We start from the raw sequence: 14,830 nt of genomic DNA, 5'->3' as shown, positions 1-14,830 counted from the left end.
GAAGTCCAATAAAAGGGTTATTATGAATTTTATTTGTAATATAAATTTTCTTTTATTTAATATGCATAACATAAATTTTATTTAATATACTATTCTCTAATATAATATAAATATTTTTATAATTCAATTTTAATAAAAATAAAAATTTATAATTTATTTTAGTATGAATATAATTTTAATTTAAATATCTATATTATTTCTAAATATCTTTACTGAGTTGGTGCCACCCATTAATCGGATCCCAACTCAATTAGGAAAATCATTTAAATGTTCCTTCACATTTAAAATGAATTATATTATTTGAAGGTACTTTAGTTTTTTTATTTGAAAAAAAAATAAAAAAATACATATAATTGGATTTGAACCAATACAATTGGGTTACCAAAACCTTAACTTTAGTATTCAACCAAAGTTTTATTCTAATATTTATAATCATTTATTCTAATATTTATAATCAATTTAATTCTATTATGTACACTTTATTACATCCATCAATATTACTATTTAAACTCCTAACTGAGTTGGTATCATGAATCAATTGGGCACCAACTCGGTTAGAGAAATTACAAAAACATTCTTTCGTAATTAAAATGAGTTATATTATTTGAGAATACTTTAATTTTTTAACAAAATCTAATAAAAATATGGTGGAATTTGAACTCATACCAATTAGACTGGTAAAATATTAAATTTGTCACTCAACCAAAGCTTCATTTTAATGTTTTTCATATGTTTTTAGTTTCATTATTTATTGAATGTTACTTTTAAATACACATTTGTATTTTACATCCGTGATTTTTACATGCATACGCATATAGAAAGAATTTTAGTAATTTGTAAAATATGTTGATATGTACATTATAATTTAAAATTATCATCATTACTTTTAAATTCAAATATAATTAATTTTTTTATCTTATTCATACACTAATTAATCATAATATTTTTAATGCTTCATCCATCTAAAAAGGAGTTTAGCCTACAACTTGTTAAACAGACAGTATTTCCAAGTACCAAATATCATCGGAATAGGATATAATTCCGACCAATCAAACACTATAATAGAGTGAGAGTCTAGTGACTAGGCTTATAAAACCACACGCTCCCTGGGCGTGGAAAAACATCTACCAAAACCCACAATTAAAGCTCCCACTAAACAGAGCGTGGGTAAAACACTGTGCACATCCGTATGATTTTTACCGAGCACGGCACCTTTGAAATTAAATAAACTGGGAATTGTTGGGTTTAAACGGTGCCGTTTTTAGTGTTTTCCCTAAAATATTCATATTAAGTGAAACGGTGCGTTTTTATTCTGTTTCTTTCATAACGGTCTCAACAGACCTGGTGGTTAATAGCTGTTATAAATGGAGGGAACGGTTCTCTGATTCCTCTCTTTTCTCTCTTCTTCCTCTCCTCTTTTCTCTGATTCTTTCTCTTCCTCAATTCTTCTTCTCCTGATTTGTATTACGAGAAATGGGCCGCATCATTTTGATGCACCGACACGCTTCTTCCCAGTCGCTTATATCTACGAGCGCATTCGCCACCGTACACCTGTAAAGATAAGATACAGGTAAAGAAAAATTGAGAGGGAAAAAAGTCGAAAGCACTTTTTAGAGAGAGAAAGAGAGCGGCGTTGTGAGAGAAGGACTCGTGAGGAGATCTGAAATCGAACAATCGAAGGTGAGGAGCTGAGAAATCTGCCTTTCTTGTTTTAATTCTTTTTCTGTGTGTTATCATTAAATTCGGTTTTAGGGTTTTACATAGATTGTTGTAATTTAAATTTTTCAGATCGAGTCTTGGGTTTTTCTTCTGTAGATTTGTTATGTTTATTTGGATCCGGTGGTTGAAACTTGGGGGAACTCTCAAGTTTGGGAGGTGAAATTTAGGGTTTTTGGTGCAGATGTAGTTAAACCCTATTTTGGATTTGGTTGCGGGTGCAGAATTGTTTTGGTTGGAGACTGGAAAAAAAGAAATTAGGGTTTAAAACCCTAATATATGTGTATGGCTTCGGGGATAGTAGCTGGAGAAGGAAAAGATGGTGAGAGAGAGAAACAGAGGTACAGTGAGAACAAGGTTTATACCAGGAAAGCGTTCAAGGGTTCCAAGAAAAATAGTCTTCTCAACTCCACTGTTAACAGTAGCAACCCCAACCCCAACCACAACAACAACAACAACAACACCAGTAACAACCACAAGAACAACGTGGATAGGGATGTCACCATAACAGCTGTCCCTAACACCAATGACCACCACAACAACAACAAAAATGACAACAACGTGGATAGGGCTGCTGTGAACAACACTGATGTCACCGCAACAGCTGTCCCTAACACCAACGGAAACAGCAACCACCCTGTTGAAATACCTGCTCAGCCTCTTCCTTTGGAGTTTGGGAATTCAGCTCACCAACAGCCTGGTCCTCGTGTAGATACTGCTGCTTCTGATGACTGTTCAAGTTTTAATAAACAGGTGGCTATGACTGGAGAATTGAAGCCTAGTTCTGAGAACCAGGTGAAGATCAATTTGGCTTCAAGGTCAAAGCAGGAGATGGCAGAACTGAGGAGGAAGTTGGTAAGTGAGCTTGATTTGGTAAGGAGTTTGGTGAAGAGGATTGAAGCTAAAGAAGCACAAATAAGGGGGTTTAGTAATGCCCCTGTTTTGAATAATGCTGTTGATTATGGTTTCAATGGGGTTCAACCAGAGCTGGCCTCAGTAGGCATTTCTCAGGAGCCTGTTAAGAAATCAAGGCCTTTGAATCAGTTGAATCTTTCTGCCTTGGAAAATAGTCAGGGTGTAAATGAAAATTTGGAGAAGGAGAAAAGGACGCCTAAGGCAAATCAGTTTTATTGTAATTCTGAGTTTTTGCTTGCAAAAGATAAGTTTCCTCCAGCTGAGAGTAACAAGAAGTTGAAATTAAATGGGAAGAAGCAAGGAGGAGGTGAATTGACACACGGGTTTGGCATGGGTAATAAGTTCTTTAAGAACTGTAGTTCTTTGCTTGAAAGACTAATGAAGCACAAGCATGGTTGGGTCTTTAATTCTCCTGTTGATGTCAAAGGTCTTGGTTTGCATGATTACTATAGTGTCATTAAGCATCCCATGGATTTGGGCACTGTGAAAACAAGGCTTGGTAAAAACTGGTACAAGTCACCAAGAGAGTTTGCAGAGGATGTGAGATTGACGTTTCAGAATGCCATGACATATAATCCTAAGGGACAAGATGTTCATGTAATGGCAGAGCAGTTATCAAAGATATTCGAAGGAAAATGGGCTTCTATAGAGGCAGATTATATTCGAGATATGAGACTTGCAGTAGAATATGAAGTGAGTCTCCGTGTGCCAACACCAAGAAAGGCACATTCATTGCTACCACTTCCGCTTGATACTAGGATCTTGGATAGATCAGAGTCAATGACACGCCCTATTGATCCAAGACCAAAACTAATTGCTACAACTCCTTTGGGTAGGACTCCTGCTCCAAAAAAGCCTAAAGCAAAGGATCCTTACAAGAGGGATATGACTTATGAAGAGAAGCAGAAGCTTAGCACTAACCTTCAAAGTTTGCCTTCAGAGAAGCTGGACAACATTGTACAGATTATTAAAAGAAGGAATTCAGCTGTTCTTCAACATGACAATGAAATAGAAGTAGACATTGACAGTGTGGATACTGAGACTCTTTGGGAGCTGGATAGATTTGTTACCAACTACAAGAAAAGTTTGAGCAAAAGCAAGAGAAAGGCTGAACTTTCCATTCAAGCCAGTGCAGAAGCTGTGCAGATTGTACCTGAGAAAGTAAAGGTTTTCTTTTATATATATATATATAAAATCATAGTTTCTTATGAAATAATCTTTTCCTGAGGGTTGCTAACTTCATGCTTTTATTGTATTTAGTTGCGGACCGTGGCTCCTGTTTTGGTGGAAGTGCCCAAGGAAACCACAACTGGTAAGTTTTCACGTTAAGGAGTTATAAGATGTTTGCTACTTGCTTGGTTGTACTGATATCTAAAATGATTATATATATACCTGCAGATGAACAGAATGTGTCCAGGTTACTTGTTGAAGAAAAACCGGGAGATGCTGCTAGTAGGTCCAGTAGTTCAAGTAGCTCTAGCAGTGATTCTGGATCTTCTTCAAGTGGTAATATGATTTATTTCTTACTTGATTTTAGTCGGAATAAATTGTGTTTTATTGTTCTAACATATATAATTGTTTGTTGTAGACTCTGATAGTGAAAGTTCCTCTGCCTCTGGATCTGATGCTGGACATTCACCTAGAGCTTGAGTGTTTCTCGTTCAGGTATGCTGAAATGTCCCTGTATCTTACAGGCATTCATGATTTGATTTCTTAAAGTTGCTCAGGTGTATGCGGTCATTTTTAAATTACCTCTTTAGCTGTAGAATTGTTAACATTTTTATTTCTATTGTGGTTCTTTCGAGTGATGTGATTGATGTTTAGTGATGATGTAAATGGTGGTGAATATTTTTGCCTGGTAGCATCACTATGTAGTGAGCGCACATAACTTCTGTTAAAATTTGGATTTGTAAACAATTGTGGGTCTTGAGACCCTGAGTCAACTCTTCAATGAGATTTCAACTTGTAGGTTTCAGATGCAAATACTGAGAGGGGAGAGTGAGTTTCTGAGTTTATTTATGAGAGTTAACTCCCTTTCTATTTGAAATCAGTGGACTTCCACGTGTAAGGAAAAAGAAAAAAAATCTGCAGACCTTACATGTCTTGGCGAATTAATATCCTTGTAAGTTGAAGATGTATAGTTTCAGCATTTGATGATTCCAAACTATATAAGTCAAATATCAAACTGTTTATGTTGAAAAGAATGTTTTATTTTTGACAAGGGGGATATCTAACTATGTTGTGACTTTTGACTGTATATGCTGGTCTAGTTGCATGTTGAACTCAGCCATGATGGATCACAGATATTTAAGGAAAGAGTGCTGTCGTACTTGAAGTTCTTGGTTATAAATGTTTATTCATTCTGTGGCAACTCATTAGACGAACTGTTATCTGCAATTTGGCTTGTAGATTAAATATAAAACTTTATAGTTGTTGTGGTTCTCTTCAAATTAGTTAATTTGTGGCTTTTGTTAAGACTATAAGTTCTGACAGACCTGTGGTTGTGATACATCCTGATTCTTTGAGGACAATTATATATCTGTCTTGACTTTCAGGTTGGTGTGTCCGTCGTGTGTCATTTTGTTTATTGTGCAATACAAAAATTGGTTGAAACATGAAAGTATTCTAGTTGTCCACTTTACCACGAAAATCAATGAGATTAAGCACCTATTTTAGTATACTGTTCTTTATTGGAGAATAAATCACTTAAAATGTTCTTGAATTCTTTCGCTTCTATTAAATAAGCCCTTAAACTTTTATTGTACTAAAATAAGTTTATCTTTTGATTTGCTACAAAACAAGCTCTTGTTTCAATTGAAAGGTCAATTTATGTTAAGGGTTTATTTAGGTATACTAAAAGATAAGGGATTTGAAGGGTCAATTGTAATTGTAATTGAGTAGGAGAGGTATTTGAAGTTACAAAGATGCACGAGACATATTGTACATGTAACTAAACATGTATGTTATGATGTGATTTAGCTGTGGTGCTACTGTATCTGTTACGATGAAGATAGTGGTCATAAACATATACTGCTACAGATGTCACTCTCTCTTTGATTTGTACGCATGCTTAAGTGGATTTAAGATGCTTCATTAAGTGTCCTGGTGTGTTTTTCTGTAATGTGATACCGTATTTGGTGAAAAGCTGATTATTTGGAGAATGACAACAATATTGCAAATAGTATTTTCTCAACTTTTTACTGTTTCCATTTGACAAATTTCTACAGCCATTCTTGATACTATGGTTGACAAGATTAAATTTCTTTAAAATAGTTGGTAGTGAGTGGGGTGGCTGATCTAAGAATTTAGAGTAGGTGCTGATCCATTGTGATCCTGAAGTTTTGCAGATTGGCCTCTATGAGTTTGATGTAGCATTTGGGTGTATAGTGAAGATTTTGGTACCTCGGACCTGACGGGCTCCCTCCAGGCGGTTGAGCCACCGCCGAGATGCTGTGTTGAAACTGGGAACAAGGCTTCAGCAGCACTGGACAATATGTGGAGTATCTGTATAATTATAATTTGGATGGGTTGATTGTGGTGTTGAATGGGTAGAGATTAGGAATAGGAGAAACTGGAAGCACGTGTGTACATTTCTAATTTAACAAGTACTACTCAACTCACCCTAGTTTCAGGGGACTTTGTTTTAGTGTGTTTATTCTTTCTGATGGTTCTTTGATGTGATGTTATTATACAGAAAGTCAGAAACAAGGCATTGTAATTCAAAAGTAGTAAGCATGCTTCAAATGAAAAGTAATAATTATGATTTGATGTTGCCCTTAGGGATTGTGCTATTTCTGATTTCTGTATGGACGTAATCTTAAGTTTAGCTATTCTAGGATTTAGGGTTATTATTGATTCAATTCTTTTCAATTTGTTTTTCTTTTGTGAATCTATCAAATAAATCAAATTGATATATGTGATTTATTAAGTTGGATTGGACTTTCCCAACACACAAAAAGCTTAGGGGGAAATTCAATGTAGTTGGTATCGTAATAACCTATGCATATCGTAACAAAGTATTAGAAGCCAAAAAGCCAGCATTAAAAGAAGGAAGCTATTGACTGGTGATGAGGCTTTGGAAAGAGATTTTGCATGAAATCTTAATTAAAATTTACCTGCCATAGTTAAACCAATCAAAGAATGTATATATATTTTTTACACTCAGTATAAGAGAACGTGTTAAAAGAAAAAAAAAAGGTTATTGAGCACATTAATACTAAGTAGATGATAGTTGATCCTTTGACTAAAGGTATGTCACTACACAAATTTAAGAATCATATTGTCACTATGAGACTTGTTCCCACTTTGTAAATTTTCGTTATAATAACGATTATAATTAAACTTTATTAAGTTTGATGTTTCTCATATTTTATGCGCGTATTAATTTGATTGTTTCGAGAAATGTCACTAAAGTTTAGACCTAGAATCTCAACTCCCACTTTTGTTGCCCACTACTTTGTTGTGTGGTAATAGGTATATGTGTGATAGTGAGATGGTGGTTTTTTATGGGGAACCACCACTATAAATACCCCCAAGCATAAGGTCCCTGAGCACTAAAAATCACTTTCTGAAAATAATTCCATCTAGTGAAGTTTTCGAGTGCTTAGAATATCTTGACCTTTTTTTTTGTGTTTTCCAAATTTCATATTTTCGTATAGTTAAATACGACGTCTTCGTCAGTTGTTTGACGCGTTTGACAAGTGGTGTTACAACGTCTGAATTTTGATATTTGGTTCAGACAATGACTAGAGGTATTTCTATTCGATTTTTCCACTACTTAATTTTGTTTAAACTATGATTTGTGCTTGTAGTTAAGCCTATTAGAGCTATTAAGTAAATATGATGTTTTTTAAAAGTAATTAGGGATTTAGGTTGTTTTTTTTAATTTAAGCAAATAGGTTGATTTTGGAAGACGTTGGTGAAGCGTGGCGAAAATGCGTTATTGGATCCCCAACGGTTAGAAAATCACGACTGTTGATTAGTTAATTTTCTAACTGTTGGGACCAACGAGTATTTAACCCAATGGTCCAATTTTTTTCCTTTATATATCCTATACATTTTCAATTTTTTTTCATTCAATCCTATTTATCTATTCTCTCAACTCTCTCGACTTTTTTATTCTTAATTTTCTATCCTAATCTCTCAAATTTCTTTCAAAATCTTCTTCTCTCAATTTTATATCCTAGTTGTTTGTAATTTCTTAGATTTTATTCGATTTTTATCATTTTAAAAATGTCAATGCCTTTAATTCATTTGAAAGACAACAATTTGCTCAAGCATCTATACTAAGGTTGACTGGGGCTTTTCTAATGCCAAATAAATCTTGAAATTTGGTACATTTAAGGCGACTTCTATAACTAATCGACTTAAAAGAAGTCGGACAACTCATTTGGGGATCAACTGTCTTGGCTACATTGTACCGAGAGATGTGTTGGGGAATTGAAGCACATAAAACTAAAATCGGTGACTGTATACTCTTTCAGTCATGGACATGATACCACTTACTATTTTTACGTCTCCGAGTAAACTTCTGTTATCAATTTTCACTCATAATAAGGTAAGATTCATTTAATAATATAGTTATCATGTTAATTTTTTTTCATTATTATATTTTTGGAACAACATATCATTTGAATAGGTGGAACAATGACACGAGTCATGTGTGTATACCGAACGTGCTTGAAGATATCTAGTTATTGTTAAATCAACCGTCAGAAGCTTAGGTCAGTTTTTGAATTTTTCAATTACATAATAATTACGTAAAGATTTGAAATTTAATATTAGGTACGCAATAAATTTTATAATTTTGTATTGTAGTTTGAATGAACGTCATACTTTGATCCGAGGATTTAAGAATGTATCTCGACCGAATTTTTGGTGAATCGCAATATCTGGATCAATTTTTAAAACTAAAACAAAATTATTATACAGAAAAATAAATACTCATTAACTAAATTCAAACATCGACACTTACTTGAACTAATTTACTTTGTTGTGTTAATTTTTAAACTTCCAATTTTTAACATCAACAATATTCTCCTTATGCAAATATTCTACTCGAAATTTAACTATGAAACCCTCCCCATATCAATCTTCATTTTATAGAAAACTTTACCACCGAATATGAAACATATTTTAAAATGTTGGAAAAGATCGGATATGACAAGTGAAAAAAATGTTTTTGATACGAAAAGTTTTTAAAGATTATATTCGTGTTCTGCCACGAATAAAATGAGATGTAAATTTTATCTCGAGATTCTTGAGTTTTCAGAAACTTTATCTTGAGATTTTTGGGTTTTAAGAATTCAATTTAACCATCAAATTTTTTTTTTACAAAAAATATTTTCGGATGATTTGATAAGGAGAAGGTGAAAAAGCGTCACATAAGACACGTTTTCACTGAAAGCACGTCTTATATGACACATTTTTACTCTCTCTCCTTGTCAAGTCACCCGGAAGCAGTTCCAACAAAAAACATTTTTACCATCAAAATCAATCTATTTTCTTAATTTTCAAAGAAAATGCCTTAAAACCCTGATTTCTTTTTTAAATTGGCATATATGCCAAACTTTGCCTTAAGAATTATTAAACAGTCAATATTACCAACAACCAAATATCATCGGAATAACTGAAAAAAAAATCATCGGAATAGAATATAATTCCGACCAATCAAATACTATAATAGAGTCTAGTGACTAGGCTTATGAAACCCCTGACTAAACCACACGCTCCCTCTCTTGGGCGTGGAAAAAATTTACCAAAACCCACAATTAAAGCTCCCCCTCATAATCCAAACCTACGACCTCAACCTGACGTTGCCTTCACCTCCCAAAATTTCTAGCATCAAGAGGCGCCTGCATAACACGCAAAACAAACAGGACGTAGGTAAAACACTCCTCTCATCCGTATGATCCTTCCCGAGCACGGCACTTTTGATGCACCCACACGCTTCTTCCCAGTCGCTTATATCCACGAGGGCATTCACCACCGTACACCTGTAAAGATAAGATACAGGTAAAAAAAGTTGAGAGGGAAAAAAGTCGAAAGCACTTTTTAGAGAGAGAAAGAGAGCGGCGTTGAGGGAGGACTCGTGAGGAGATCTGAAATCGAACAATCCAAGGTGAGGAGCTGAGAAATCTGCCTTTCTTGTTTTAATTTATTTGTCCGTTATTTAAATTCGGTTTTAGGGTTTTACATAGATGGTTGTAGTTTTAATTTTGTAGATCGAGGCTTGGGTTTTTCTTCTGTAGATTTTTTTGTGTTTCTTTGGATCCGGTGGTTGAAACTTGGGGGAACTCTCAAGTTTGGGAGGTGAAATTTAGGGTTTTTGGTGCAGAGGTCGTTGAACCCTATTTCGGACCTGGTTGCGGGTACAGAATTGTTTTGGTTGGAGACTGGAAAAAAGGAATTAGGGTTTAAAACCCTAATATATGTGTATGGCTTCGGGGATAGTAGCTGGAGAAGGAAAAGATGGAGAGAGAGAGAAACAGAGGTACAGTGAGAACAAGGTTTATACCAGGAAAGCGTTCAAGGGTTCCAAGAAAAACAATCTTCTCAACTCCACTGTTAACAGTAGCAACCTCAACCACCACCACCACCACAACCACGACACCACCACCACCTCCACCTCCACCACCACCAACAACCATGACAACAACAACAAAAGCAACAGCAACGTGGATAGGGCTGCTGTGAATGACACTGATGTCACCCCAACAGCTGTCCCTAACACCGACGACTACAGCAACCACCCTGTAGAAAGACCTGCTCAGCCTCTTCCTTTGGAGTTTGGGGGTTCAGCTCACCAACAGCCTGGTCCTCGCGTAGATACTGCTGTGTCTGATGACTGTTCAAACCTTAATAAGCAGGCGGCTGTGGCTGGAGCATTGAAGCCTAGTTCCGAGAACCAGGTGAAGATCAATTTGGCTTCAAGGTCAAAGCAGGAGATGGGGGAACTGAGGAGGAAGTTGGTAAGTGAGCTTGATTTGGTAAGGAGTTTGGTGAAGAGGATTGAAGCTAAAGAAGCGCAAATACGGGGGTTTAGTAATGCCCCTGTTCCTCTGAATAATGCCGTTGATTATGGTTTCAATAGGGTTCAACCAGAGCTGGCCTCAGTGGGCATTTCGGCTGAGCCTGTTAAGAAATCAAGGCCTTTGAATCAGTTGAATATTTCTGCCTTGGAAAATAGTCAGGGTGCAAATGAAAATTTGGAGAAGGAGAAAAGGACGCCCAAGGCAAATCAGTTTTATCGTAATTCTGAGTTTTTGCTTGCAAAAGATAAGTTCCCACCAGCTGAGAGTAACAAGAAGTTGAAATTAAATGGGAAGAAGCAAGGAGGAGGTGAATTCACACACGGATTTGGCATGGGTAATAAGTTCTTTAAGAACTGTAGTTCTTTGCTTGAAAGACTAATGAAACACAAGCATGGTTGGGTCTTTAATTCTCCTGTTGATGTCAAAGGTCTTGGTTTGCATGATTACTATAGTGTCATTAAGCATCCCATGGATTTGGGCACTGTGAAAACAAGGCTTGGTAAAAACTGGTACAAGTCACCAAGAGAGTTTGCAGAGGATGTGAGATTGACGTTTCAGAATGCCATGACATATAATCCTAAGGGACAAGATGTTCATGTAATGGCAGAGCAATTATCAAAGATATTTGAGGGCAAATGGGCTTCTATAGAGGCAGATTATATTCGAGATATGAGACTTGCAGTAGAATATGAAGCGAGTCTCCGTATGCCAACACCAAGAAAGGCACATTCAATGCTACCACCTCCTCTTGATACAAGAAGGACCTTGGATAGATCAGAGTCAATGACACGCCCTGTTGATCCCAGACCAAAACTTATTGCTACTACTCCTTTGGGTAGGACTCCTGCTCCAAAAAAGCCTAAAGCAAAGGATCCTTACAAGAGGGATATGACTTATGAAGAGAAGCAGAAGCTTAGCACTAACCTTCAAAGTTTGCCTTCAGAGAAGCTGGACAACATTGTACAGATTATTAAAAAAAGGAATTCAGCTGTCCTTCAACATGACGATGAAATAGAAGTAGACATTGACAGTGTGGATACCGAGACTCTTTGGGAGCTGGATAGATTTGTTACCAACTACAAGAAAAGTTTGAGCAAAAACAAGAGAAAGGCTGAGCTTTCCATTCAAGCCAGAGCAGAAGCTGCACAGATTGTACCTGAGAAAGTAAGGGTTATGTTTTTAAAAAACAATTATAGTTTCTTATGAAATAAAATTTCCCTGAGGGTTGCTAATTTCATGCATTTATTGTATTTAGTTGCAGACTGTGGCTCCTGTTTTGGTGGAAGTGCCCAAGGAAACCACAACTAGTAAGTTTTCATGTTAAGGAGTTATAAGATGTTTGCTACTTGCTTTGGTTGGACTGATCTAAATGATTATATATATTTACCTGCAGATGAACAGAATGTGTCCAGATCACTTGTTGAAGAAGAAAAACAGGGAGATGCTGCTAGTAGGTCAAGTAGTTCAAGTAGCTCTAGCAGTGATTCTGGGTCTTCTTCAAGTGGTATGATGATTTATTTCTTACATGATTTTTAGTGGAACTAGATTGTGTTTTATTGTTCTAACATATATAATTGTTTGTTGTAGACTCTGATAGTGAAAGTTCCTCAGCCTCCGGATCTGATGCTGGACATTCACCTAGAGCTTGAGTGTTTCTAATTTAGGTATGCTGAATTGTCCCTGTATCTTACAGGCATTAATGATTTGATTTCTTAAAGTTGCTCAGGTGTATGTGGTCATTTTTAAATTACCTCTTTAGCTGTAGAATTGTTATCAGTTTTATTTGTATTGTGGTTCTTTCGAGTAGTGTGATTGATGTTTAGTGATGATGTAAATTGTGGTGAATATATTTGCCTGGTAGCATCACTGTGTAAGTGAGCGTACATAACTTCTGTAAAATTTGGATTTGTAAACAATTGTGGGTCTTGAGACCCTGAGTCAACTCTTCAATGAGATTTCAACTTTTAGGTCTCAGATGCAAATACTGAGGGGAGCGTGAGTTTCTGAGTTTATTTAAGAGAGTTAACTCCATTTCTATTTGAAATCAGTGGACTTCCATGTGTAAGGAAAAAGAAAAAATTTGCGGACCTTACATGTCTTGGTGAATTAATATCCTTGTAAGTTGAAGATGTATAGTTTCAGCATTTGATGATTGCAAACTATATAAGCCAAATATCAAACTGTTTATGTTGAAAATAATGTTTTCCTTTTGACAAGGGGGATATCTAACTATGTTGTGACTTTTGACTGTATATGCTGGTCTAGTTGCATGTTGAACTCAGCCATGATGGAAAAAAGATTTCTGTTATTTAAGGAAAGAGTGCTGTTGTATTTGAAGTTATTGGTTATAAATGTTTATTCATTCTGTGGCAATTCCTTAGACGAACTGTTATCTGAGATTTGTAGATGCCGGGTTATTAAATATAAAACTTTATAGTTGTTGTGGTTCTCTTCAAATCAGTTAATTTGTGGCTTTTGTTAAGACTAAAAAGTTCTGACAGACCTGTGGTTGTGATACATCCTGATTCTTTGGAAGAGAATTATATCTTTGTCTGGACTTTCAGGTTGGTGTGTTAGTGTCATTTAGTTTATTGTGCACTACAAAAAGTGGTTGAAACATGAAAGTATTCTAGTTGTCCACTTTACCACGAAAATCAATGAGATTAAGCACCTATTTTAGTTTATTGTTCTTTATTGGAGAAATAAATCACTTAAAATGTTCTTGAATTCTTTCACTTCTATTAATAAGCCCTTAAACTTTTACTGTACTCAAATAAAGTTTATCTTTTGATTTGCTACAAAATAAGCCCTTGTTTCAATTGAAAGGTCAGTTTAGGTATGCATAAGGATAAGGGATTTGAAGGGTCAATTGTAATTGAGTAGGAGAGGTATTTGAAGGTAAAAAGATGCAATAAACGTATTGTGCATGTAACTGAACATGTATGTTATGATGTGATTTAGCTGTTGTGATACTGTATCTGTTATGATGAAGATGGTGGGCATAAGCATATACTACTACAGATGTCACTTTCTCTTTGATTTTTACGCATGCTTAAGTGGATTTAAGATGCTTCATCAAGTGTCCTGGTGTTTTTTTGCTTCATCAAGTGTCCTGGTGTTTTTTCTGTAATGTGATGCTATATTCGGTGAAAAGCTAATTTTTCGGAGAATGACAACAACATTGCAAATAGGATTTTCTCAACTTCTTACTGTTGCCATTTGATAAATTTCTACAGCCATTCTTGATACTATGGTTAACAAGATTAAATTTCTTTAAAATAGTTGGTAGTGTGTGGGGTTGCTGGTCTAAGAATTTAGAGTAGGTGCTGAGCCATTGTGATCCTGAAATTTTGCAGATTGGCCTCTGTGAATTTGATGTTGCATTTGGGTGTATAGTGAAGATTTTGGTACCTCGGACCTGACGGGCTCCCTGCAGGCGGTTGAGCCACCGCCGAGATGCTGTTGTTGGAACTGGGAACAAGATTTCAGCAGCACTTGATAATTTGTGGTGTATCTGTATAATTATAATTAGGATGGGTAGAATGTGGTGTTGAATGGGTAGGGATTAGAAATAGGAAAAATTGGAAGCACGTGTGTACATTACTAATTTAACAAGTGCTACTCAACTCACCCTAGTTTCATGGAACTTTGTTTATTGTGTTTATGCTTTGTGATGGGCAGATTCTTTGATTTGATGTTATTATACGGAAAGAAAGAAACAAGGCCTTGTAATTCAAAAGTAGTAAGTATGCTTCAAATGAAAAAAATAATAATTATGATTTGATGCTGCCCCTAGGGATTGTGCTATTTCTGTTTTCTGTTTGGACAGATCACAAGTTTAACTATTGTAGGCTTGGGATTATTATCGTTTCAAATTTTGATTTGAATCTTTTTTTCTGTGAATCTATCAAATTAATTCTTAACTCAAATTGATAAATGTGATTTATCATGTTCGATTGTACTGTGCTAACACACAAAAGCTTAAGGGGAAATTCAATGCAGTTCGTATCTTGTTAAAACTTTAGTTTGGTAAATTATGTGAGTCATTTTTTAGTTTCAAACACATTTAAGTAAATTTAACGTTTGAAAGATGAGAATTCTCGATAGAAATTTTACAAGGAACTTAAATGAAGTAAAAGCAAATTTTAAGATATAATGGGATGATT

At 35.4% G+C, this 14,830-nt stretch overlaps 2 protein-coding genes across 11 annotated transcripts; both read left to right on the top strand.

Moving 5' to 3' along the window:
- Positions 1-1,354: 1,354 nt before the first annotated feature.
- Positions 1,355-6,399, top strand: LOC107934343 (transcription factor GTE4). 8 transcript variants are annotated; one of them, XM_041091831.1, is made up of 6 exons: positions 1,355-1,680; positions 1,941-3,798; positions 3,892-3,943; positions 4,030-4,137; positions 4,220-4,296; positions 5,979-6,399. In XM_041091831.1, the coding sequence occupies exons 2-5, from the start codon at positions 1,996-1,998 to the stop codon at positions 4,279-4,281; spliced, it is 2,025 nt and encodes a 674-aa protein (XP_040947765.1). In that variant the 5' UTR covers positions 1,355-1,680; positions 1,941-1,995; the 3' UTR covers positions 4,282-4,296; positions 5,979-6,399. The 8 variants fall into 8 exon arrangements, with proteins under 8 accessions (XP_040947765.1, XP_016722238.2, XP_016722239.2 ...); XM_016866749.2 differs by having other exon boundaries at positions 1,816-3,798; positions 5,971-6,399; XM_016866750.2 differs by having other exon boundaries at positions 1,789-3,798.
- A 2,985-nt stretch (positions 6,400-9,384) lies between these two features.
- Positions 9,385-14,446, top strand: LOC107934344 (transcription factor GTE4). 3 transcript variants are annotated; one of them, XM_041091828.1, is made up of 6 exons: positions 9,385-9,751; positions 9,855-11,828; positions 11,920-11,971; positions 12,058-12,168; positions 12,252-12,328; positions 14,021-14,446. In XM_041091828.1, exons 2-5 carry the CDS (start codon positions 10,062-10,064, stop codon positions 12,311-12,313), a joined length of 1,992 nt encoding a protein of 663 aa, XP_040947762.1. In that variant the 5' UTR covers positions 9,385-9,751; positions 9,855-10,061; the 3' UTR covers positions 12,314-12,328; positions 14,021-14,446. The 3 variants fall into 3 exon arrangements, with proteins under 3 accessions (XP_040947762.1, XP_040947761.1, XP_040947760.1); XM_041091827.1 differs by having other exon boundaries at positions 9,841-11,828; XM_041091826.1 differs by having other exon boundaries at positions 9,385-11,828.
- The last annotated feature ends 384 nt before the right edge of the window (positions 14,447-14,830 follow it).

Source organism: Gossypium hirsutum, chromosome D04 (assembly GCF_007990345.1).
Source record: "Gossypium hirsutum isolate 1008001.06 chromosome D04, Gossypium_hirsutum_v2.1, whole genome shotgun sequence".
Classification (NCBI taxonomy): domain Eukaryota; kingdom Viridiplantae; phylum Streptophyta; class Magnoliopsida; order Malvales; family Malvaceae; genus Gossypium; species Gossypium hirsutum.
Note: the sequence above shows the minus strand (reverse complement) of the source record. Positions and strands in the feature narration are given on the sequence as shown.